Source organism: Tamandua tetradactyla, chromosome 2 (assembly GCF_023851605.1).
Source record: "Tamandua tetradactyla isolate mTamTet1 chromosome 2, mTamTet1.pri, whole genome shotgun sequence".
Classification (NCBI taxonomy): Eukaryota; Metazoa; Chordata; class Mammalia; order Pilosa; family Myrmecophagidae; genus Tamandua; species Tamandua tetradactyla.
Genome location: NC_135328.1, coordinates 57380775 through 57405871, shown reverse-complemented (window position 1 = coordinate 57405871; position 25097 = coordinate 57380775). Strand labels below are relative to the sequence as shown.

The following is a 25097-nucleotide window of genomic DNA, read 5'->3' as shown; positions in this document are numbered from 1 at the left end:
AGAAGTCATTTCAGCATTGTTTTAAAGTTTATAATAGCAAAAGATTGCCAATAACCCAAACATTATCGATAGAAGACTACTTTTTGAATCACAGTATTTTCATACAATGAAATAATAAGTACTTGTCAAAAAGAATGAAGATGCATTTTATGTACTAATGTGGAAAAATCTCAAGGATACATACATTCTAAGGAGAAAAACCATGGCACAGAACAATATGTCTGATGTACTAGGCTTTATGTTAAGAAGCGGAACTAAAAAAAATCTATATTTGTATTTGCTTATTTAAGCATAAGGAAACCCTGGAAGGACACATAGAGGGAACTGAGAGCTTTGATGACCTGAGTGTGGGAACTGGGTGGATAGGAGTGGGTAAGGATGGAAGGCAGACCTTTCACTTTATGTCTTTGTGTTTATTCGGTCTGGTTTTTGAATCATACCAATGAGCAAAAGAAACAGCTCTGAGAAGAATATTCACCGTGTGATTAAGAGTGCTTTTCTTGATGCAGGCAAAACTGAGCTGGATTGTGCAGGGATGTGCTCAGAGCTGGGGGCAGGGGTGGGGTCATATAGCAAGGTGCATTTATTTTTATGGATCATGGTCACAAAAGTTTGAAAAAACCTTACCTATTTTATTCCCTAATCCCTATGTTTAACTGTTTAAGATATAAAGCTAAGCTCTGTACCACAGGATTGTGGAGCTTTTAGGGCAGGGACTTGCTAAGGTTGTGGACGTTGAGCGCCCGTCGATCTTCATTTCAGATAGAAGGAAAACGCTGGTTACTTGATCAGCATGTCTTCAAACGGGCAATTAAAGAAGTAGCGCAATAACCTGTCTGAATCCACTTCATAATATTTTTAAAAGAACTCTTCTTCCTTTTAGGTAAATGGAAGAGCTAGAGACCAATTTATTCCAGACGCGGAAAGCACACAGAATAGAGCAAATGGTGGCGAGATGGCTTCGGCGCTCCCGGGACAGCTCGGCCCGGTAAGGTCTCTGGACTGTAGAGCTTTCTGTCTTTAAGATCTGGTGTCCCTGTGGAAGGAGGTTTTGCAGTCCTGGCAGCGTCTTGGAATCACTGTCTCTAGCTTGCTTTGTTCTTGCACCATATGTTAGGAGAAATACAAACACATCAGCAATTTCGCCGGACTGCCTTTCTCTCTGTCTCCCTTCCAACTCGTCCCTCTCCAACAGGCTGCCCTCCAGATACACTCACACCATACTCACACACACATTGACCGAACAGAAACACACAAAGTCACACACTGAAACATATGCTCATACACACGCACTTGTACACACTCACAACCACACACATTCATACACACACATCTATAAGCACTCTCTGAAACATACATTCAACCTCATGCACTCGCGTTCTTTTGAACATGTACATTTTCTGAACATATACACTCACACATGCTGACACACTCATACTCACACATGCACTCTCTCTCCACTCTCTCTCTCTCTCTCACACACATGCAGTCTCAGTATTTCATATGATAGTCAGGCAATCTGCTGTTTATATTCTCTCCCTGTCTTTGTTTCTAGCAGCTGTTCCTTCCTTGCTGTCCCTATTTCAATCTAACAAAATAAAACGAAATCAAATACAGATCTGATTTGACTGCTATAGGAGAACTCAAAATAAGTTCTGTTTTGAAGCATTTGTTTTCCGTCTCATATTTCCCATCTGGCCCTGCCACAGAGATGAAATATCACATGTCAGGTGTTTCTGAGACACACATTCTTCCGAAGAAACTGGAAACAGCTGTTCAGCTGCTGAGTTATAATAAACCTTGCTCAGGGCTGTGGCCGAGTTCTCTGATCCCCACGTACTGAGGTGAGGTAAGGTTGGTAGTATTAGCCCCATTTTACAGAGGAAAAACCAAGGCTCAGAGAGTGACTTGTTTAGGATGCCTCCCTCTGCTCAGAAACCTTTCATGGAGCTCCATTTCTTATAGAATGAAGTTTAAACATTTTTGGTTTGACATTCAATGCTCTCTGTGATCAACCCACATCATTTTCAGCTATTTATCTTACTATTCTGTGTCATTCAGAGTATGCTCAAATAAACTACTCATTGGTCCCCTACTGTGCCGGTTTGAATCTGTGGTGGACCCCAGAAAAGCCATGTCCTTTAATCCTCATTCAATATTGCTGGGTGGGAGCTTTTTGATTATTTACATGGAGATGTGGCCCACCCAATTGTGGGTGGTAACTTTTGATTAGATGATTTCCATGGAGGTGTGTCTCCACCCACTGAAGGTGGAGTTGTTCACTGGAACCCTTTAAAAGAGGAAACATTTTGGAGAGAGTCCCTTTTTGTAGAGCCACAAGAAATCCAGCAGACACCACCATGTGCCCTTCCAGCTGAGAGAGAAACCTTGAACGTCAGCGGCCTTCTTGAACCAAGGTATCTTTCCCTGGATACCTTAAATTGGATATTTCTATAGACTTGTTTTAATTGGGACATTTTCTCAGCCTTAGAACTGTAAACTAGCAACTTCTTAAATTCCCCTTTTTAAAAACCATTTCATTTCTGATATATGGCATTCTGGCTACCTACTACCAACACGTCTCCTCCCCTTCCACCACTTGGCCCTGGATTTCTGGGCCAGATCCCTTCCTTCCATCTGCACACATCCAGGACCCACCCCTGGCGCAAGGCCTTGCCCAAATACTGAGCCTTCCCTGCAGTGTTGCCCAGTCCACAGTCAGAACTTCTCTCTCCCATGGGCCCCGCAGCCCTTGGACTGTTGTGGTGGCTCTGTGCTCCTCCTGGTGCACTCTGTTCCGAGTGGACTGTAAGTTCAATGAGGGCGCAGAGAGTATGTGCCTTGTCTCTAAAGCTCACCAGGAACATTGTAGGCAGCACTTGGTAAATGAATGGAAGAACTGCTAGGTACATTATTACCCAAAATGGCTTCTGGAAAACTGGTTTTGTATGATGCTGCTCCCCTGAAAAATGTCCATAGTCAGATAATTTGGAAAGTGATGCAGCCTGTATCCCACTCCTGCCTAGCCTCCTCCACTCCATCCCCTTGCTTGATGATTTACAGTACCTTTTAGCACATTAAAGATTCTGAGAAGTCCTGCAGGAAAGACTTCTGTTTAACCTGTTTAACCTGATGTTTCTTAAACATTTGACCTTGATACCATGTAACATCCCACTTCTCTTGCAGAATCAGACAAAGGTAACCTTGGCCTCTAGGAAGTTTTTATTTTCACCACAGTTTTATTAAGATGTATTTCACATACTATAAAATTCACCCATATAAACTGTATAGTTCAGGGGTTTTTAGTATATTCAGAGTTGTGCAACCATCATCACAACCACATTTTAGAACCTTTTCAACACCCCAAAAAAGAAATCTGTCCCCTTTAAGCAATCACTCCCAATTCCTCCAGCCCCTGGCAACCATCATCCACCTTCTGTCTCTATAGATTTGTTTATTCTGAGATTTCGCATAAAAAGAATCATCCAATATGTAGTCTTTCATGTCTGACTTCTTTCATTTAGCATAATGCTTTCAAGTTTCATCTATGTTGTAGCTTGTATCAGTACTTCATTCCTTTTTTGTTTGCATGGGCAGGCACCAGGAGTTGAACCCGGGTCTCTGGCATGGCAGGCGAGAGCTCTGCCTGCTGAGCCACCATGGCCCACCCTTTCATTCCTTTTTATAGCTAAATAATATTCCATTGTATGGATGTATCATATTTTATTTATCAGTTCATCAGATGGTGAATATTTTAGTTTTTTCCACTTTGGAGCTATTAGATAATGCCACTGGACTATTCATGTGCAAGTTTTTATGTGAACATATGCTTTCATTTCTCTTATGTATATAGCTAGGAGTGGAATTGCTGGATCACATGATAATTCTATGTTTAACCTTTTGAGAACGTGCCATGCTTTTTTCCAAGTAGCTACACAATTCTGCATCCCCACCAACAATGTATGAAGGTTTCAATTTTTCCACATCCCCACCAACACACATTATCTGTTTTTTTTTCATTTTAGTGAAATGACATTCTAGTGGTTGTGAAGTGTATCTCATTGTAGTTTCAATTTACATTTCCTTGACGTTTGATGATGTTGAGCATCTTTTCATGTGTCTAGGAAGTGTTGTTTTCCAGGTGATTGAGGGAAGAAAAATGGGGAAAGTTCTGGGTAGCACCCATGGAAGACATCATTCCTGTATTTGGCTCTAGGATAAATCACATGTGGTTCTAGTTTAAATTGCTTCTCAACACTAAACCTTGAGACAGACTTGGTTCTTGGTGTCTCAGATGACTGAAAAAGTTCAGAATCATTGCAGTTTCCGTGGAGCAACCTGCAACCCAGTTGCTTAATCAGGAAACCTGGAGTCACCCTGAATTTTTCTCTCTTCCTCATTCTCTGCATCTGTCCCATTAGCAACTCCTGTGAGTTCACCTTCAAACACATCTCTGATCTATACACCTTTTTTGTTCCTTGAAGCACTGCCATGGCCCCTCATTTCCTCTTTCCCTGCTCTAGGCTCTTCTTCACTCTGCAGCTAGAGTGGGCTTTTCAAAATGCAGAGTGTTCCTGTCCCACACATTGACGGCCAGCTCTGCCCTACCCTAAACCTTTGTTCACCTCCTGTTGTGCTGCAGGCTACAAGCCCTTTTTATGATCTGGCCTCACCTACTTCTCCAACCTCATCTTGTTTTTTCCTGCTTCCTTGCTCACCAGTCTCCAGTTGGTTGGCTTCCTTTCAGCTCCTGGAGCCAATCACGCCCTTTCTGGCCTCAGAGACTTGTTCTTCAGTCAGCCTAGAACATTCTATTTTATCTTATTCTTCAGGGCTAAGAACAAGGCTCTTCTTCTCCAAGAAACCTTACCTGATCACCTCAAGCAGAGTGGGTCCTCCTGTTTGTTGCCTCCAGAGTACTTACCCACTCATCACACTTTATAATAATGTATCCATTCGTTTACCTGTTCATTATCTGCTTCTCCTATCTGCTTATTGTCTGGCTGTTCACCCCCAGCCCTCCTGCTGCATATGCAACCAGGGACCATGACAGCCTGAATTTACAAATATCCTTAGCAGTAGACTTCATAGCACATAATAAATGCTCAGTAGATTTTTATTGATCAAGTGGGGGCTGTCATAGCAAAGGACTGTATAATCTATTAAAGTATACTTTAAAATTTACATCCCTCCTTCTTCCAAAAGGATGTTTTGATAGCTTGCTGTTTCAAAACATACAGGAAAATTAAAATAAAGAATAGAAATGCTATAAATAGGTTGCAAATGGATGAGACATAGGACTTAGCATTTAAATACTAATATTAGCTCTGCGTTTCCTGACAGCTGGCTAGAAATGAAAGAGGTACATTGAAATGCTTTCTATTGTCCAGGAAAAGGAAACATAGAAGCTCATCTGCATGCATCTATTAGCAATTGTTACCTTTTTTCAAACTTTTTAAAACTCCAGTCATTTCAGCTGCTATACCTATTTTACTTAGACAATTTTTCTGTAAAATTTAAACTTTACTTCTGACTCTCAGTGAATTGTTTAGGAGCAAATTGGTCAGAAACAACTGTTTCCATTTCAAGACATTACTTAACAAATTAATAACTTTTAGGCAGCTAGGATAATGTTATAGCTTTATAATGCAACTTAAAACAGGTATTTTATTGGGGAAGAGGACCAATTTTCAAACTTGCTTTGATTTTTAAAATTTTAAATAAATTTTCAGTGAGCGATTATTGTTACACTCAGTCAAATTCAGAAAGAGGCACTGAGTTTGAATGAGTGCTTTTATTTCCGGTGCAAGCTTAATGCATATAATTTTAGGAATGCAGAATTATTGGAAATGATAAAGACTACTTTTTACCACTTGATTTCATATTTCAATGTGAAAATAGTATTTACAGTATTGCTGCTCTTTTAGAAATAGCTAACTCCCAAAAGTCTCTGTGGCACGTTTTGAATTTCTGTATAAATAATGCAATATAATCTGCTTAATAAAATCTGAAAGACACTGTGCTATTCCATCACAAACTAATTAATTTTTTAAGCAATTTACTTTCAACTCGACTGTCATCTTCTTAACAGTTTTTCATAACTATAAAAGTTATAAAATGAAAAAAACTTAGATTACAGTATACTTTTCCACTTTTCAATTTTTTCTTTCTTACAAAAGTTTCCATTTTTATGTAGTTAAGTAGAATTTTCTTCCTTGGTGATTTATTTGATTGCTTCTAAGCTTAGAAAGTCTTCACTCAATAAATGTTTAATTGATTTTCAATTCAATTTAATAGTTCAAAAATATTTCATATATAATTCTTTTTTTTTAATGCTGTATGACGGGGATCACATTTCATTCTTTTTCTATGTGAGTACCCCCTATTGCAGCACCATTTGTTGAATTTTTATTTGTTTGTTTTTGTTTGTTTATTTGCTTGGGAAGTGCATGGGCCGGGAATCAAACTCGGGTCTCCCTTTTGGCAGGTGAGAATTCTACCACTGACCTATCCTTGCACCCCCATATATAATCCTTTAATTTGGAATTTGCTTTCATATAGGCATGAGGTGTAGATAAAACTCGATTCTTCCAAAATACTGTGAGTGATCCTTCTTGCTGATTTATGATCCCTCCTTTATCATATGTTAAGTACCTTTGTCTGGGAAGTTGGATCTATTTCTGGGATAGCTATTCTCTACCATTGATCTATTTGCCTATTTTCATTTTTGTCTATTAGACTAGGGTTTTATTATTCTTCATTTTCAACTTTTTTACCCTTACCTGCCAATTCCTCCGTATGAACCTGAGAATAATTTTATTGTAGTATTAAAACAATACAGCATAAGATTTACTAAATTATCTTGTGCTTAATGGGGAAATGTTAATTTTACAAAGTAAGATTTAAAGAAACAAAAATAATTTAATGCAACTTGGTGCCACCTTCATGATGCTTGGTTGTAATCCCTCAGGACTCAAAAAGAACATTTCTTTCCATTTATCTTGAATCTTAACATGCATGAACATACCTGCACACGTGTGCACCTGATGACACATGCAAGCAGGCACGTGCGCACACATGCACACCTTCTTCTCTGGTGCAGCATGGCATCAAGAGTCGGTGCTGCAGATTTTTATGGTTTCTAATTTCCTGTCAATAACAACCATAAATAGTTTATTTATTAACTAGAGTGTTGGCTTTATTTGACCTTCACAATATTCTTGATGTAGAAAGACCCACTCAGGTCCCTAGTTTTCTTTCTTTCTTTTTTTTTTTTCTGCCTCAGAAAAAAAAACAGAAGGAGGATGGACTGGAAAAAAGCTGAGTTGATAGTTTTTCCTGAATCACCCTTTCTAAAGAATTAATGGAATGATGTCGCCTCCTCTCAAATGTAGGCCTTCATCGTATAGCACTGGACTCACAATCCACTTCATTTGCATTGAGTGGTCCCCTAGAAACTGTCACAACTACAGTCATAATCCTCTGATTGTGACCACATGCTTAATTGCTTTCTGGTACAGACTGCTGCCTCTATCTCCGCTTTCTTTGAATAGACTTTTAAATTTCAAAATCCAGCTTATAACCTGACTTTAGCTTTTAGAATCACTCAAGCTAAATGTAATAAAGCATTTAAACATAGATATAAAATAGTTTCTCCACATCATGTTGTAACTCGAAGGTGAATTCTTTGTTCTTCAAGGAAAGTGATAAAATTTATTTTTAGTATATCAGAGAACAGATAAAAAGCCAGAGAATTTTTGAAGTTTAATCTGTATCTATCTGGTACTTTTCCCTTCCGGTGTTATTGATCAGTTCAATATGTACTTATGACCCATAAAATACAGAATTAGTCCTCACTAGACTATTTTCACGATATATTTAACATGTTTTTTCTAATACTAGCTTAGGTCAATTCAGATATCTGACAGGAATTCTATTAGTGTAACTACAGATCTTACATTGTTCTAGTGTAAAATCACAGGAATGACCTCAGATTTTATGGCCTGAAACCATTACAGAGGCAGCAGACTTAGGCTTTTGGATTATCAGTGCTCAGTCTGATATTTATAAGATGCTCCAGAGGAAGAAATTTTGCTTCAAAGACCATTTCCTTCAGCTTACTGTCAAATATTAAACATCCTCTGGGAGGAAAGACAATGATTTGGTTAGGTACCTAAGCAATCCCTTTCCAAACAAAAGCTGGAATGCAGCCTTCCAGGAAAATGTCAAGTCCAGACTTTAGGCCAAAGCCACTGACACATTTCAGGGATTAGTCAACACGCTGGGGCCTCATTTATTCTCCTTTGCTGAGCAGTGTGCTCTTCCAAATGGAAAAATGTCAGCTAACTGAAGACTACCCATTAAGAAACATCAAAATGAATAAATTATTAAATATTTCTTCAAAAAAAGGAAAAATAGTTTTTTAAAAAACCATCAAAACGAATTGTTTTAACCATGTGGTATGGTGAGGTTTGTTCCTTCATTTGTTTTCTGAACGTTTATTAAGCCTTATGCTATTTATAGCACTGAGTTCAGTGCATGGAACAAGAAAGACATCAGTCTTGTCACACAGACTATGGCTTAGAGAGGACAAGAAACTTCTCATAGTTGTTATAAATACGACACATGTTTCAAAAAGAGATGTATGGCTGAGACTACCCATAGTGAGACTTAAGAGTTGCTTCCCACATGCCTCTTTTGTTGCTCAGATGTGGCCCCTCTCTCTCTCTCTAAGCCCAGCTCTGCAAGGAAAATCATTGCCCTCCCCTCTATGTGGGACATGACATTCAAGGGTGAAAGTCTGTCCAGCAACACTGGACATGACTTTCAGGGATGAGTCTGGTCATGGCACTGTGGAATCGACAACACCTTCTGGACCAAAAGGGGGAAAAGAAGTGTAATAAAATAAGGAAAAAAGTGTAATAAAATAAAGCAGCAACAGACATCAAGTCTGAGTGCAGCTGCTCTGGACAGGACTAAGGTATACAAGAAGACTGGGTAAAGGAAGATATCATTCATATTTTAAAACTTCAACTTCTGTGTGAGACTAAAGCAAGAAATGTTTATTTGGTGCAAAATTTGTATTTTGAGTAGTGCATTTCCTAATTTAACTTGTATGGTCAGTTTAACTGAACACCATAAGGACATGGAATCTTGAATAGGGCTTGAGGTTTTGTTGGTTTGTCCAGGTTAGTGTGATGCCTTGATAAATCCCAGAGTGATTTGAGCAGTGAATAAAGAAGTATTTGCAAAGTCCCCTTGGAGGAACAGGGAGAAAGGGGGAAAATTCCTGATATTCTCACAAGCAGTGGGGACAATCAGATCAATAGGCCGAGCCATCAATCTTGGGGGTTGCCCTTGTGAAACTTATCCCTGCAAAAGATAGGCTAAGCCCACTTAAAATTAAGCCTTAGCCACCCCCAGAGAACCCCTTTTGTTGCTCAGATGTGGCCTCTCTCTCTCTAAGCCAACATGGCATGTGTACTCACTGCCCTCCCACCACTACATGGGACATGACTCCCAGGGATGTATATCTCCCTGGCAACATGGGATAGAAATCCCAGGATGAGCTGGGACTTGGCATCAAGGGATTGAGAAAACCTTCTCAACCAAAAAGGGGAAGAGAGAAATGAAACAAAATAAAGCGTCTGTGGATGAGAGATTTCAAACAGAGTTGAGAGGTTATCCTGGAGGTTATTCTTATTTATTATATAGATATCCCCTTTTTAGTGCCATTCACTATATACAGATCCCCTTTTTAGTGCCATTTAGTGTCTAGAAGGAAGTACCTGAAACTATAGAGCTGTGTTCCAATAGCCAAGTTTCTTGAAGATGATTGTATAATGATATAGCATTTACAATGTGACTGTGTGATTGTGAAAATCCTGTGTTTGATGTTCCTTTTATCCAGGGTATGGACAAGTGAGTAAAAAATATGAATAGAAAATAAAGAAATAATAGGGGGAACAAAGGTTAAAATCATTGAGTAGATTAAAATACTAGTGGTCAAGAATGAGCTGAGACTCAGCATCAAGAGATTGAGAAAACCTTCTCAACCAAAAGGGAAAAGAGTGAAATGAGACAAAGTGTCAATGGCTGAGAGATTCCAGACAGAGTCGAGAGGTTATCCTGGAGGTTATTCTTATGCATTAAGTAGATACCACCCTGTTACTCAAGATGGAGTGGAGAGACTGGAGGGAACTGCCTGAAAATGTAGAGCTGTGTTCCAGTAGCCATGTTTCTTGAAGATGACTGTATAATGATATAGCTTTCACAATGTGACTGTGTGATTGTGAAAATCTTGTGTCTGATGCTCCTTTTATCTACCTTGTCAACAGATGAGTAGAACATATGGAATAAAAATATACAGTGGGGGAACAAATGTTAAAATGAATTTAGTTTGAAATGCTAGTGATCAATGAAAGGGAGGGATAAGGGGTATGGTATGTATAATTTTTTTTTCTATTTTTGTTTTATTTCTTTTTCTGTTGTCTTTTTATTTCTTTTTCTGAATTGATGCAAATGTTCTAAGAAATGATCATGATGAATATGCAACTGTGTGATGATATTGTGAATTACTGATTATATATGTAGAATGGAATGATCATATATTAATGTTTGTGTTTCTTTCTTGTCATTTTTTTAATTTAAAAATTAATAAAAAAATTTGAAAAATACTAGTGATCAATGAGAAGGTGGAGTAAGGGGTATGGTATGTATGAGTTTTTTCTTTTTTCTTTCTTTTGTTAGAGTCTTGCAAAAAAAAATGATCATGGTGATAAATACACAACTATGTGATGATGTTGTAAGCCATTGATTGTAATCCACATATGGAATGTTTGTATGTCAAGAATGTTTGTATGTTTGTATGTTAAATTTTTACAATAAAAATATTAAAAAAAAGAAAGAAGAAAAATAAGGCATCAAGCATGCACAGGTGGTTCAGTGGTAGAATGCTTTCCTTCCATGCAGGAGACCCAGGTTTGATTCCTGGTCCATGCACCCAAAAATATAAAATTAAAAACAAGGCATCAAAAAAGAAAAAAAATCATTAAAAAAAATAAGGCATCAGTAGCTAAGAGAGATGAAATAGAGTCGAGTGACTGTTGTAGAGGCGACTCTAATACAAGCTTCAGCTAGATAGTGCTGATTGCCATAGTTTGCCAAACCCAACCGACATCACTCCTGTTAATACTTAGGGCTGGAACTGAGACTGTATAAAGGTCTCATGTGCTAACTTTGTTTTCCGGGAACCTGTAATTCCCGGAGGGTTCCTAGGTCAGATAAATCCTGAAACCCAGAAGGACCAGTCTCTCCAAGATTATCTATTAATTACATCTCCTTATGCTTTAGTGTGGACACCCCTTCTCAACATGAAAAAATCAGAACAGGCTGTAATCCCTGTAGATTAGGAGAGAGATCAAAGGAGCGGGGGGAGGTATAACTGAGAAAATAGCATTTGACAAAGAAGGGACTGCTGAGTCACTACGTTAATATTCCTTCTAGCTTCCACTGTTCTGGAGCAGCTGGAAGGAAAGCTCTCAGATGGTGGAATGGTAGCCAATGGCAAACTCTGGGATCTATTCTATAACTACTTGTTGAAGTGTATTTTGAAAACTATTGATTTTTCTTTCTTTGTTTTGTATATATGTTATACTTTACAATAAAAAACGTTAAAAAGAAAGAAAGAAAGGGGTGTACATGGAAAAGAAGGTGGGTTGTGGAGAGCCACCACCAGGGCTGGCGAGGAAGAGGGCGGGTAACATGAGGCTGGAGACCCGGACCCGAGCGGGGACTGAGGGCCCGGCCAGGCAGAGCATCAGGCCTTGGGGGACACGTGGTGCAGCGGCGAGGGGGCTTCCACTTTGGCCGGGCATGGTCCTCCCTGAACGCCGGCTTCCAGGCGGGCCCCGTGGGCAACCTGGCCATCAGGGACAGAACCGGGCACCCACAGCCCAAGTGACTTCGGTGGCACTGTTTGTGCTCCTGGAGCGCCCCAAGGTTTCCAGTGCCTGGGCCAGGACCCTGCACGGGCACAGCCTGATGGAGCAAGAGTGCAAGTGGCAGGAGGAAGAGGGAGTGGACAAGGTCATCAAACAGAAGATGAAGGGAAAGAAGGGGAGAAGGAAGAAAAAGGAGATGGATGGAAGAGAGAATGTCACCAGAGTAGAATGAGGAACAAATTCTCAAGTTGCAGGAGAAGCTTTTGGTCCTACTGAAAGAGAAGCACTGGCTTTTCCTGCAGCTCAAGAGATTTTATGTGAGGAAGAAAAACAGAAACCAATGACTTGGCCTTTCTGACTTCAGCTGCTTACCAGGAGAGCCTGACAACTCAGCATGCAGGGGAGCCTTTGAGGGACACACCCTCCCAGTCACCTTCAGGGCTGATAATGGAGCCAAACAGATGTTCAGACCCCAAATGCTTATGACTGGGCACTGCCTGGGCTCCGCAGCTGCTTTTGCAGGAACCCCAGAGGATACACAAACCCAAGGCAGCCTAGGGTCGGGACGCATATGAGACTGCTCGGTCCCCACCTCAGTGTAGACCCAAACAGTCAGCGTATGCACGGTCCCAGGCAGCAGCTCAGAGCACCTTCAGTGTTTCCTGCAGTGCCATTTGTGTCTCAGCTGCTGCCACCGCGGCAGCCCTATGCCGTTATGCTGTACCCAGCCACTTTCAGCCCACCCAGAAAGAGTTCCTCCCGCCTGGTGGTGCCCTGTAATTGCAAAAGCAAATGAAACATGCTAACTAGCAGACTTTCTTCTCTGACTCATCCTACTGACAGCCCCTGGATTCCTTGCTTCCCCACATCTCCCTATACAGATGCAATCAGCTGGGAAGTTGGGCTTTGCAGCTACCAGCTAGCCTGGGCGTCAGCTCCCCTTCGGACATCCAGAACCTGTGACTCTATCACAAGTGAGCATCGGAGTGTAAATTCAGCCTCACCCCTCCACACACACACCCATGAATGAGGGCTCCCCCTTCCAATCCAATAAAATCTACCTGCCACTGAAAAAAAAATCAGGTTCTGTAGATATGCTCAGCAAAGGAAAAATCATTTCCACTAAAACCAGAAGACGGAGGAGAAGCTGGGTAGGTGGTGCATGGTTTGGGTGTCGTTGGGGAAATCTGTAGAGTGATCGGATTGGAGGACTTTCTAAGCAGAGGGAAGAGCTTGTGCAAAGGCCAGTGAGAGGAACTCAATAAAGACCAGTTTAGCTGGTCTTTATTAGCAAGAGAATGAACAGCTTGGTTTTGGAGGTTGGAGTGGAGTGCTGGGGAAGGGCCCTCTTAAGCCAAATTAATGATTTTACATCTTATTCCATGTGAGTGAGTTACATTTAAAAGTCAGTTTGGCTGATGGATGGAGAATCATTTAAGAGACAGGAATGAAAACTGGGGATACCAGTTAGAAGACTGTTGAAGAAATCTGTTCCCAGGTCAGACGATGGGGGCCTGAAATAGGATGGTGACATGGAGCTAGAGATAAATGGATATATGTAGAGATCTTTTGGTGTTGTAACTGTTAGGATAATAGGGTTGAGGGCGGGGCAGTGTGAAGGATGACTCCGGAGAGAATGGCTTGAGGAACTGGGCAGAGGATGATGCCATTTACTGAGCTCTAGGACATGGAAAGGATGAGTCCTGATTAGAATGACAGTCATAGGGCTGAGCTGTATGTGTAACTAAGCAAACTTAAAGGAAAATGACAAACATAGATCTCTGTGACATGTCCAAATAGCCTGTCATTTATTAGTGGCTATATATACATTTTCACCCCTTGCAAATCATTTTAGAGGTTCTGTTTTTTATCAAGCTTTATGTACAGTATTTTGCTCTTTTATTCAACCAGTAAGCACCAATGCTTCCTGTGAGCAAACAGCCTCACTAGGCACTGTGAGAAATACAGAGGTATTCTGTATTTCATATACACAATGTGATTCCTTCTTTCAGAAAATGTAATGTATTGGGGTAATGATAAATGGAATCAAATAGCTTTCAATGCAGGTTGAGGTACTCTGGCCATAAGAGAGGGTCCAGGCTCAGAGATGAGAGAAATAATTTCTAGCTAGGGAATCAGAGAAAGCTTTTTGGAAGAGATGGCATTTAAGCTGGGCCTTGACTTGGTCTCACACTTTCCTGCAGGGGCAGCTGCATGCACTGAGGACCAGAAGTCAAACTGGTACAGCAGGTAAAATTAGTCTGGAGTAAAGGCTTGGAAAGAGGAGTGGATGGATGGATTCTGGCGAGGCAAGGGCAAGGCTGAGGAGTTCAGTGTTTAGCCTGTGGGTGATGGGACCTGAGGGGGCAGAATAATCCATGCTCTTTCGTAAGAAGGAGGTTGGAACCACAGCTTGAAGGATGCTCTGGAGAGGTATTTTCTAAGCTTTTCCCTGTATTGCTGAAGGTCTCAGGCTGGTGATACTTTCTTGATGTAGAGCCTTTGGGGTTTTGCCCTGCTGTGCTTGATTTATCTATTCCTCATTAGTTTTGTTTTTCTCTAGTTTTTCCAATATTGTAAATAAAGCTATGGTGAATATTTTAAAACAATTTCAACAGCCAGGGGTTTGGGGTTCATGTTCTGTTCAAGGACTTAATTAGAATGGGGTACACAGATGAATGGATGTCACATTGTCTTCTAGGAACTCATAGTTTAGTGCAAATTATATTTTATTTTTTCCTTTGGGGTTATTATTTTGAGAAATGTTATTCAAAATGATCACTTTTGATCTTTCTTCCATTCTTTTGGGGTAGTTGGGCTGGAATCTCATACATTTTTCATAGGCTGCAGATCTGTGCTGTCTAATATGGTAGTCTCTAGCCACATGTGGCTATTAAGCATTCGAAATGTGGGCGTGTAATTAAGGGACTGAATTTTTTATTTTATTTAATTTTAATTAGCTTTAATTAAAGGCTGATACTTGATTCAGTTATTCAAAAACTTTTAAGTATGTTTGGAACCACTTGGGCCTGCAAATCTACTTTTCACCTGTAAATTTCATGAAATCTAAGTATTTCTGATGAAAATATAGTATCCAAATTGAGATGTGCTGTAAGTATAAATACAGACTGGATTTTGAAGATTTAATATGAAGAAAAAGTATAAAAAACATAAATCAATACTTTTAGATTGAATTACATATTGGAATGATAATATTTTGGATATATTGACTTACATAAATATATATCACTAAAAGTAATGTCACTTATTTGCTTTTACTTTTCCCCTTTTGTGTGTGGCTATTAGAAAATTTAAATTTACGTATTTGGCTTGCATCATGTTTCTTTTGGACAGCACTTCTCTAGAAGCGGTACTACAGTGCCTATGGAAGAAATTAGCTCTGAGTTTGAAACCCACTTTCCAGCTGTGTGGCTTTAAACAAGTTAATGTCCTAAAGCAAGACTCCCTCACCTTGCCCGTACAGTAGGGCTGGTAATCATGCCTTTCTCGTAAGTTTGTCATGAGGGATGAGTGAGATACATGACAAAATAAACTTGATCACTCCCGGGTACATTCTTGGTGCTTAAAAAATGTTGTTTTTCTTATTGTTGTTGTTACTGCTGCTACTACTGCCTCAATTTGTCAAGTTTTTTTAAATCCAGAAGAGTTTTTAATTGGATTACATTAAGTCTATATTTAATTTAGATCTTATTTTTATTTTTCCGTGTTTAGTTTTCCCAACCAGGAACCGTCATACCTTTGCCCGATTGCTTGCAATTTCCTCTATTGCTTCAAGGAAAGTTATATGATATCCTTAAAGAAATCTCTCTTACCCTGAATCAAATTAATACCCAACACTAATTTTGTTGAATCCCTTAATGGCATTTTCTAGATGTTTGGCATTAGCTCATTAAGAAAACCTGGCACCTGATATACATTTAATTAATCTGTTTTTAATGAACTGTTGAATGATTTTTGTGGCAATGTTTTGTGTTCTCATCCTATAATTCTACTGAACATGTTTTTTTGGCACTAGATTGTTGATCCGTATATTTTCTAGCTATTGTCATCATCTGTTTAAGATAAAAGTGGTATTTTTCCATTTCCTATCCTTATTATTCCTCAGTGTTTTTGCTTCTTTGATAACTATTATAAGCATTTCTTCTGCTAAATTAAGTAGGAGTAGTGCGTAGGGTTTCCTCACCCTGTTGCGTACTTTTTTTTTTTTCGACATGGGCAGGCACCAGGAATTGAACCCGAGTCTCCGACATGGCAGGCGAGGACTCTGCCACTGAGCCACCATCACACTGCCCACATATTTAGTAAATAATGGAACTTTAGAGTATATTCTTTATTATATTGAAAAAGATTGATTTATAGCTTTATTGTTTTTAAAATATCAGGAATAGCTGTGGATTTTATTCAGTGTGAATTTGCCCAGTTTTCTGTTTTTTCCCTCTTGTTGCCTCTCTCTGTTGACCCTTCTTAGGGTCACGGACTAGCCTAGAAGAAATGCTCTCTCTGCTTCTAATACATGTGGGTCACGACATCATCTGTGCAGACAGAGCCTAAATTGGCTCTAAGCGAAGGCCTGAGGGGCCTTGATGGCTGATGTGCTTGAAGCTTTCAGCTTGGACTTGTCACACATGTTTTGGCTCCGTGGAGGCCATTTTTCATATTTCCTGTTCTTTGCTGAAATTCGAGATCATTATAAGTGGCAGAGGTGATTTTCAGATAAGTGAGACCCTATTACATTACCCAGAGCTCCTGACAATGTTTGGTAAATGGGTGAGAATAAGTGATGGATCCTAACTGCACGTTCCTAGGGGAGCGGTTCTCGCTCCACAGTGCTTTGTCGTTTATAATGACAGTGGACACCTTATCCCATTGCTGCTCAGCCTTACTCAGAAAGGACCACTGGCTATCAGAGAGAAAAAAAATCATTGAAAAACCACAGACAAATGAAAAATAGCTTGTAACTAATTTTGTGGGTTTTGAGAGATAAAGAATGCCATTTTCAACGCACTCACTTTTCAAATATATAGAGAACCTATATAGCTTTAAAAATTAATATCAAGGGTGGGCTACGGTGGCTCAGTGGCAGAGTTCTCGTCTGCCATGCCGGAGACCTGGGTTCGATTCTCCGTGCCTGTCCATGTTTAAAAAACAGAAATTAATATCGAGCCCTTGCTATCTGGTGTTAAATAGTGGAAATCTTATAAAAGTTATAAAGTTGAAAGGGAAACAGAAGTCATCATAAAGCAAAAAAGAAAAAAAGTCACCCAGGAAACAGTCCACCTTTTAAATTTGTCATCATCAAACATCCAGATTGAACCGTTTTGTTCCTCTGCACGGTCTGTATTTTTCCTCTCCTCTCCCTCTGTTCAAGCCCTGCCTCCTGTCTGGGATTCCTGTCCATTCACCCAGTCACTCATTCACTAGGCAGGAGCGGTTGAATATCTTCTGTGTGCCAGCATCTGGGGGGGTAGCTATACCCTCCATCTGTCTTAAGCAGCAGCTCAAATGCACCTCCTCCAGGTAGCAAACACTTCCCTGATTCCTTATCCCCCGCCCCACGAAGTTAAAACTGCTCTCCTCTTGGCTGAACGTCCATAGCATGAGTGATTTCTGCTTTAGATGAGCGTGGTGCTGTGTTCTCCCTAGCGTTTTACCTAGTCGTGTTGGTGTCTTCTCCCACTCGAGAGGAGTGTTGATGTTTTCTCCGCTCTCTATCCTCCCTCTCCAGGATGCCAAGGGCTGGCCAAGTTTGTGGCCACTGATCAGAATCCCCTCACTCTTTTTCATATACTCCTTCTCTTGCAGGGCTAAAGTGGATGCAGCTGATGTGCGCCCCGGGACCCCAACCCAGACCCTCACCCCTGTGAGACACACAGTAAGGCTAGACAAAGATGCCCTCCTCCAGGACTACGGATTTCATGTTTCTGAGAGCCCTCCCCTCACCGTGGTGGCCGTCACTGCAGGTAGGGGCTGACCGGGACGCTAGAAAGGTGTTGGCTTCCTGGGAGGAAGCAGCCCTAGTTCTCAACCCATCTCTGTCCATAACAAAATGCAGGAAGTTACAAGGGGCGTGCCTAATTCTGACCTAATTCCATCTTGGGTTTTGCACCTTCCTTTGGTGCTAAGAGGGAGGGGGCCCCAAATGCACCTGCTGCTTTGAACCCCAGTCTGCCAATGGCCTTTGCCCTGCTCCTGGGCCACGTCTCTGGGGCAGTGGAAGGATTTGGATCACCTGGCCCTCCGCATGCTCTGAGCTGGGGGGATTTCTGATCAGCCAGTAATAGAAGCTACTGATTTGTTTTCACTTGAGTCTGTGAAATACAGGCTGTGCCAGTGTGGCGGGAACCAGGCTGGGAAGGGGCAGTGTTTGTTTTCCTACTTCAGCTGTGTGCTGGATGTTAGCTCTAGAATGAGTTAAAATCTTTTCGTTTCAGTTTACACACACAGACACACGCACACACGGTTCTTTCAAGAGAAACGTAATGGATTCACTAGCCAGCTCCGTTGATTTGAAGGGTCTGTGCTCATTGTCAAGTCCCAGGGTTTTGAGGTTGTTGGATGGTGAGCACAGTGTCCATGGTTTATAAACAGGAAAAATGAGGTCCACGTGAGCCCAAGGTGAGCTGGGGTGGGTGGGGTGAGCCAGTGCCCTGGGGACAGGATGGGGCTGCCATTTGGGCGCGCACTGCTCTGACACAAGGGGCCTGAGACCCTGCGGCACGAGCAGCGGTGATGGCTTCTCTGTCCCACAGGGGGACCCGCACATGGCAAGCTTTTTCCCGGGGATCAGATCCTCCAAATGAACAACGAGGCGGCCGAAGACCTTTCCTGTGAACGAGCAGTCAGTATTCTGAGGTACTAAATTGCCTTTCAGCACCCACAAAGTCGCACAAATGATCACAGAGCAAAACTGGGGACAGGAGTTGCATAAGTGATCCCTCTGTGATTTTGCTAAGGTCCATCCTTACTAAATCCTAAAAAATCCTTCTTTGAGGATTCCTGCACCATCTCTCCAGCTTCTCTGGGGTGGCTGCTACTATTTCCTCTCTTTCCCCTGCCCACAGAAGAGCTTGGGAGGCATCGAACCCCGACTATGCCCAAAGCACTGTGCCAGGCACTGTGGAGAGTGCAGTTATGAATACTGCACAGCCCTACCCTCTAAGGATTTATAGGGTTGTTGTGATATCTGCCAAAGAGTGGACCAAATTGATGCCAAATCCATTTGCTCTTCTTTAAACCTCTTGATATCTTCTCTTAAATGTTCTTGTGGGAATGGCCCGGTTGGTGTATATGTAGTTCCACTGACATGTGCCTTCCCAGTGGTCTCGTGATGTGTGTAGACACCTCACCTTCTGCCTAAACCATTATCTCCTTGAGACTGGGGCCTGGCACACAGTAGGTGCTCAGCTGAACCTGTGAACATGCTTAGCACTGAGAACCGGTGATGGTGGTTTTGAGAGGGAAGGATGTCAGGGGAAGAGTTTATAGGGCTAACAGACAATTATTAGCACATGAGGGCTTTGGATTTTTAAATTTGGGCTCAAGACTATTAAATGACTTTAATATCAATACAGAGAGATGAGACATAGTGTTGGATGAAAGCCAACTTGGAGACATATATATATATATATATACTTATATATACTTCAGCATATCTATACTTCAGTGCCTTTTTGTGAGAGGCAGACAGCACAAACTGAATAGCACGTAGCAATAACAAGGTCAGAGAAAGAGAGAATGAAGATGCAGGATGCAGCACCCCCTCCCCCCATCAGGAAGCACACCGTTTTGAGAGAAACAGAGGGAGAGACTCGTGAATATACGCTTTTAATTTAGGATTTATAAAGAATCGATCACCCAAAGTATAGAAAAGAACATCCCATCAGCTCAGCCCACTATTGCTTCAGGAGTGCCAGAGGGTAACTCTATTGGGTATTTGGTGACTTTATTTTTTAAAGAAATTAGTTACGTTTATAGGAAGCATGATGTTGCTTTCCCAATTATTGGGCTCTTTTCTCAAAGATAATGGCTTCCAGGAAATGAATTTTAGCTTCTCAGGGTTACTAATATTTCCATCGGATTAGATCAAACGCTGACTAATTTACACAAAAATGTTTACAACTTAAAGTAGAAGACCTGAATTTGGATGTGCAGTGAACACTTAACCCCTGTCTGTTCACTGAGCAGCTAATCTGGGAAAAGAACCTTGTAGGGCAAACGGACGCCACTCCCCAGACACTTTCAGACTGGTCAATACAATTTGTGCATCCTCTCTGAGACTGAGGACAGATGTTGCATCAAGAGAAACAGGGGAAATGGACTGTAAAAGCAGGAGATTCCTACATCTTAGGAGGTAGATGTGATTTGATAAAACAGGGAAGGATCCAGAAGTATTTCAGCTGTACCTTTAAATGCCGGGCAGAATTTGGCCATGCAAATATGATGAAGGGATAAGCAGAAGCAGTGGCCAGAGGGAGGAGGAAAATGGGGCTGGGGGGAGGGGGGCTGAGGTGGGGAACGCTGAGCAGTTCAGTTTGCTCAGGGCACTGGATGCCTGGAGAAAAGCATATGACTCCCAAGACTGCTCATTTTTTTTAGCCTAGTTTCCTGGGTCTAAAAGCAGCAGGTACTTGTAAAGGGAAAAAAAGCAAAGTCAAACAAAATGAGGTAACAACAATACCAACAAACCTCTCTAATTCCTCCAAATATTTGCGAGGCCAGCACGTCTTTTTGAGGGCACTTGGACCTCAGTTTATTGTGAATTCTCTCAGGAAAGGCCTTTTCTTATATAAAATGGAAAAGAGGCAATCCCCAGACACTTAGAAACCTTGGATTGAGTTTATCCATTTGAGGAAATAACACACCAGCAGCAATTGGCCTAAATTTCATATTGCAAGAAGTCAAATGAAATTATTGGGCAAACTGCTTCTCTGTGCAGCAATGACAAAGAAAAAGGAAAATATGAATCGATTTCTCAGTCTTGTCTGGTAATACAAAGTAGAGGTTTGGCAGTTGTCTAATTGATTCGTTCACTTTGGAATCTAAGAGATAAAATTAGACAAAAAATGTCTAATATCTAAGGTTATATGATTAGCCTCATTACACTGACTTTGTGTGCAGCAACATCATAAACTGGTTGGTTTTTATCTGATAACTGGTATCCACACAGGATGTTATTCATTCTTGACGGTGAAGTGTTTAGCTTGATTTTCTGAAATAGGATCCTAAGTTATTTCCACATTTCCTAAAAAAAAAAGTTTTGGACTTAAACCTAGCTAAGTGGTCATGTCAATAGGTAAGTTTTCCATTGTAAAAGACCAGTAAGGCTAAGTGTCTTAATTTAGTGGCTGTAGGATGGTCGAGGTTGGTGTGTGAAGATTCCCTCAAGGTAGAAGGAGCACGTCAGGGATAGCTTAAGCTCCTTTGCAGACCGTGTCTTCTTCAGTGCCCTTCTTGATTTTGCTGAGCAAGAGAAGTTGGGGTGAAAGAGGCTGCTTTGTAATTCTGCCAGTGTTAGCCCCTGACACACACACACACACACACACACACACACACACGCACATCACCCAGAATGATTAAAATTTTTGTCTTTTTTTTTTTTCAGGGAAGCTGAGGATTCTCTTTCAATCACAGTTGTTCGCTACACGTCGGTAAATGTCGTTCTATGTCCTGTGTGTTAGTTTCTCTACCCACTACCCTGTACCCCCCAGCAGGATCCACCCATCCCAGAATAAGCAGGGAAGTTGAAGAGCAGAGGGTGGCGGCTGCCAGCAGAGGGGTGGACAGCCATGCACGTACCACCACCTGAGAACCTGCTGTGTACAGGTGTGGTGGAGCAAACAGATGTGGTCCTGACCTCAAGGACACGTGGTCCAGCTAAGGAGACAAACCTCTGGTGACACAGAGTGGGACCATGAAAAGGGCACTGAACTAGGAGTTTCGAGAGGTTTGAGGGGGATGACTTTGTGCAAATCATTTAGTTGCAGTTTCCATTTTTGTAAAATAATGATGATTATAACCTCCTTGTCTGTCTGATGGGTTAAGAGGATCCAACGCAGTGTTGGATGTGAAAGTGATTTGTCAGCTCTGAGGTTCACTCCAAGGCAAGATGCAGTGGCACAGATGATGAACAGGGAGGAGACAGCAGTAGGTGTATTTTCCCCCCTTTTCCAACCACTTCCAAGAAATGAGATGAGGAGATTGAAGAGAGAGGAAAAGCAGCATGACACTGCATCCTTTAAAAAATAAAAAGTATGGGAAAAGGAAAAGCATGTTCCACTACCACTCCTGGGATTAGGGAATGTGGCTGCCTACCCTCTGGAGCTCTCTGAGAGGGGGCTGGCATTAGCCCGGTTTATAGACACCAGTGCCTTGGAGAAATGCTCTGAGCATCCTGGTCTGCTCTGGGCCTCTCACCGGAAGTCTCCTGAAACATTTTGTAAACATTGTGAAATGAATATATATTTCTTGCTTTGACAAGGAGGCTTGTCTTTAACACAGTGACTTCTCAGAGTCCTCAAATGATTGACACTTATTAGGAATTATAAAACCCAAGAGTGAAATATTCTTTACTGATTCTCTGGGACAAAACGTTCTCTGGGAAAACATTATGTTTGGTTCGATGGTGAAGATTTATATTATTTACATAGATAATTTATAACATTAATTAGTTACGGTAATAGCAATAGTTAATAGTTGTTCAATTTTACCCCCAAAGTCATAAAGGCAGGTATGTTCCTTATCCCCCTGTTACAGATGAGGACACGGGGGCCTCACATGCCCGGGGATCAGACGCAGAAAGTGGTGGAGCTGGGATTGTTTTCCAGGAGTTGGGCCCCAGAACCCACACTCATCAGCATTATGCTAGCCTACCGCCTTAAACCCTGCTGTCTGCATAAAATGACATTGGGTAACACAGAGAGGGGCTATTGCAAAAGATGTGGAAATGTTCTTCAATTTGTTTCTTTCAATGCCCTTTCAAGCATTTACTCTTAGTTCAGCAAAAAATCCACAAGGAGTGTTATTAACAACTTAGATCTATGACTCTCCGATGCATTAATTTAGAACTCAGAGAGAGCTTAGAAGTCCTAGAATAACAGGTAGCTATTATCTCTTCAACTGTGTCTTTCAAATGGACTTATGGATTTGGTTTATGATATGTTTTAGATACCAAGATATACAGGTAGCAGAGCTGACATTCAGGTGTAGGAGCTGTAGTCGGGCGTGTGGGTTGGGCTTTCCATGGCAGGGAGCTTGTTCTTTCTCATAGCAGCCAGATTCATGGTTGTATGGGTCTAAACCTAGAGAGACCCTTCTTCCCTCTGGCTCCCACTGACTGATCCTGTTTCAGAACAAGTCTCCCTATATGGAATAGCTCTTCAGAGATTTGGAAATATGATCTTCTCTTCTCCAGGCCAAATAACTGACCCATCAACCATTCCTTATAAAACATGTTTTTGGGAGTTCTCACTTCCTGATAGCTTTATGGATAGATTCCAATTTCTTGGTGACCCTCCCAAATGGTGGCATCCAGAAATGAACACAGGTTCCATCTGCGGTCAGCCAGTGTGGCGTACCAGGGGGATGGGAGGGCACACTTCTAATAATGCTGAGGAAGCCCTTGATTGGGTTGACATTGTCGTAGGCCCAGTAGCACTCTCACTTTGGGTTTAGCTTATGATTGACCAAAACTGAGCTGGTGTTCAAGCAAGTGGCTTCTAAGCCAGGACTCCCCAACCCTATGCTGTGCAATGGATTTTTAGTTCCTCATGGTCACATTTCGTGTTTAAACCGTCACATTTGGCCTAGTGTTCTGGCATGCTAAGATTTTATAGTCAGGGAACTGGGAGATGAAAGGCATGTGTGTAGTCATCAGCTGTAGTTTTCTCCCTTCCGGTCAGGGAACTACCTCTTCTCAAATCTCCCCAATTTCCTTGCTCCTCTACTGCCACCCCAGGCCTCTTCCAGTACCTGACCAGTTCACTTTCTTTCGCATCATACAGCTCCTTTCCCCTTTGCATCTCTCCTCTATTCTGTCCCTGATTTCTCATTCCTTGAGTCTTTTGGGAAATAAGGATTGTACTTATTCTTTGACTCGTCACCTTACTCTGTTCCCTGTAGCTTTTGGCATCTCTGCCTCCTGTACCCTCGTAGGTTTGTTCTTAATGATTTGCTGGCCTTCTGATCCATAGCTGTCCTTGGTCCTTAAATTTCCATGCACACCTCTTTTATATTCCCAGTCCCTGCTCTTTTCTCTCAAATTTCTGCTGCCTGAGATCTGATGGCACGTTGCAGCTCTGTGTCATTCACAGGTTTGTTAAGTAGACTTTCTCTGACTTCATCCAAGGCATTGTTAAAGATCGCTGATGAAGATTGGGACAAAGGAAGCCTGAGTTGCTTGACATGAAATCACAACTGTTTTGAGTTTAGGTCAACTAGTTTTGAATCCATCTAATGGCTCTGCATCTGGCCTTCTTCACAGGGGTATTATAGGAGTCCTTATGAAATGCTTTGCAAGAATGAAGGAATACTACTATATCCACAGGACCCTGGCCTGCCAATCTGGAATCCCATCTTCAAAAGAAAAATGAACTTGGTTGGCTCTGACTTGTTCTTGGTAAATCCATAATGGCTGTTAGTGATCATTGTCTTCTTGTCTAAAAGTTCTCTGACCATCTCTTGTCTGGGATTTTGCCAAGACTTAATGACAAGCTTACCACTATGTGTTTTCCTGACTCCTCTGTATTCATTACCTGGGAAACTTGATACATCACCATCTTTAGCCTCCTAATATTTCTTCCATTCTCTGTTTTGTGAGTGATGCCAACTGTCCAATGTAATAGGCCCACCAGCCTCCTAGACTCACCTGTGTTAGGAGTCTTGAACTCATGCAAAGAAATCTCATCACTAATTTTGGGTTGTAACTTTCCTTTTCCCTTATTCCTTCTACCCCTCTGGTTGCAAGACCATTCTACTTGAAGAAGAAAGCAAAGTAAAGGTTGAGTAATTTCTCCAGTTGAGGATTCACCACACAGATGTACTTTTCTCTGTGAATATTGCTATCCTCCTGCCTCTTTCTATTAAATGTTTTTTTTTTTATTTTAAGCAACTATATATTTGAGTTATTGAATCGTAGCC

The 25097-nt window shown here is 41.4% G+C and overlaps 1 protein-coding gene and 1 pseudogene across 2 annotated transcripts in view; both read left to right on the top strand.

The window, feature by feature from the left end:
• FRMPD1 (FERM and PDZ domain containing 1) overlaps positions 1 to 25097 on the top strand; it is a 95779-nt gene that overhangs the window by 43762 nt on the left and 26920 nt on the right. The window contains exons 2-6 of one of the 2 annotated variants that reach the window (XM_077147654.1): positions 884 to 988; positions 17766 to 17923; positions 18713 to 18815; positions 21565 to 21610; positions 24442 to 24576. In XM_077147654.1, coding sequence (XP_077003769.1) covers positions 888 to 988; positions 17766 to 17923; positions 18713 to 18815; positions 21565 to 21610; positions 24442 to 24576 — 543 coding nt within the window. In that variant the 5' untranslated portion in view covers positions 884 to 887. The remainder of the gene's footprint in view (positions 1 to 883; positions 989 to 17765; positions 17924 to 18712; positions 18816 to 21564; positions 21611 to 24441; positions 24577 to 25097) is intronic. The other variant, XM_077147655.1, reaches the window with a different exon arrangement.
• Positions 11875 to 12934, top strand: LOC143673954 (G protein pathway suppressor 2 pseudogene; annotated as a pseudogene).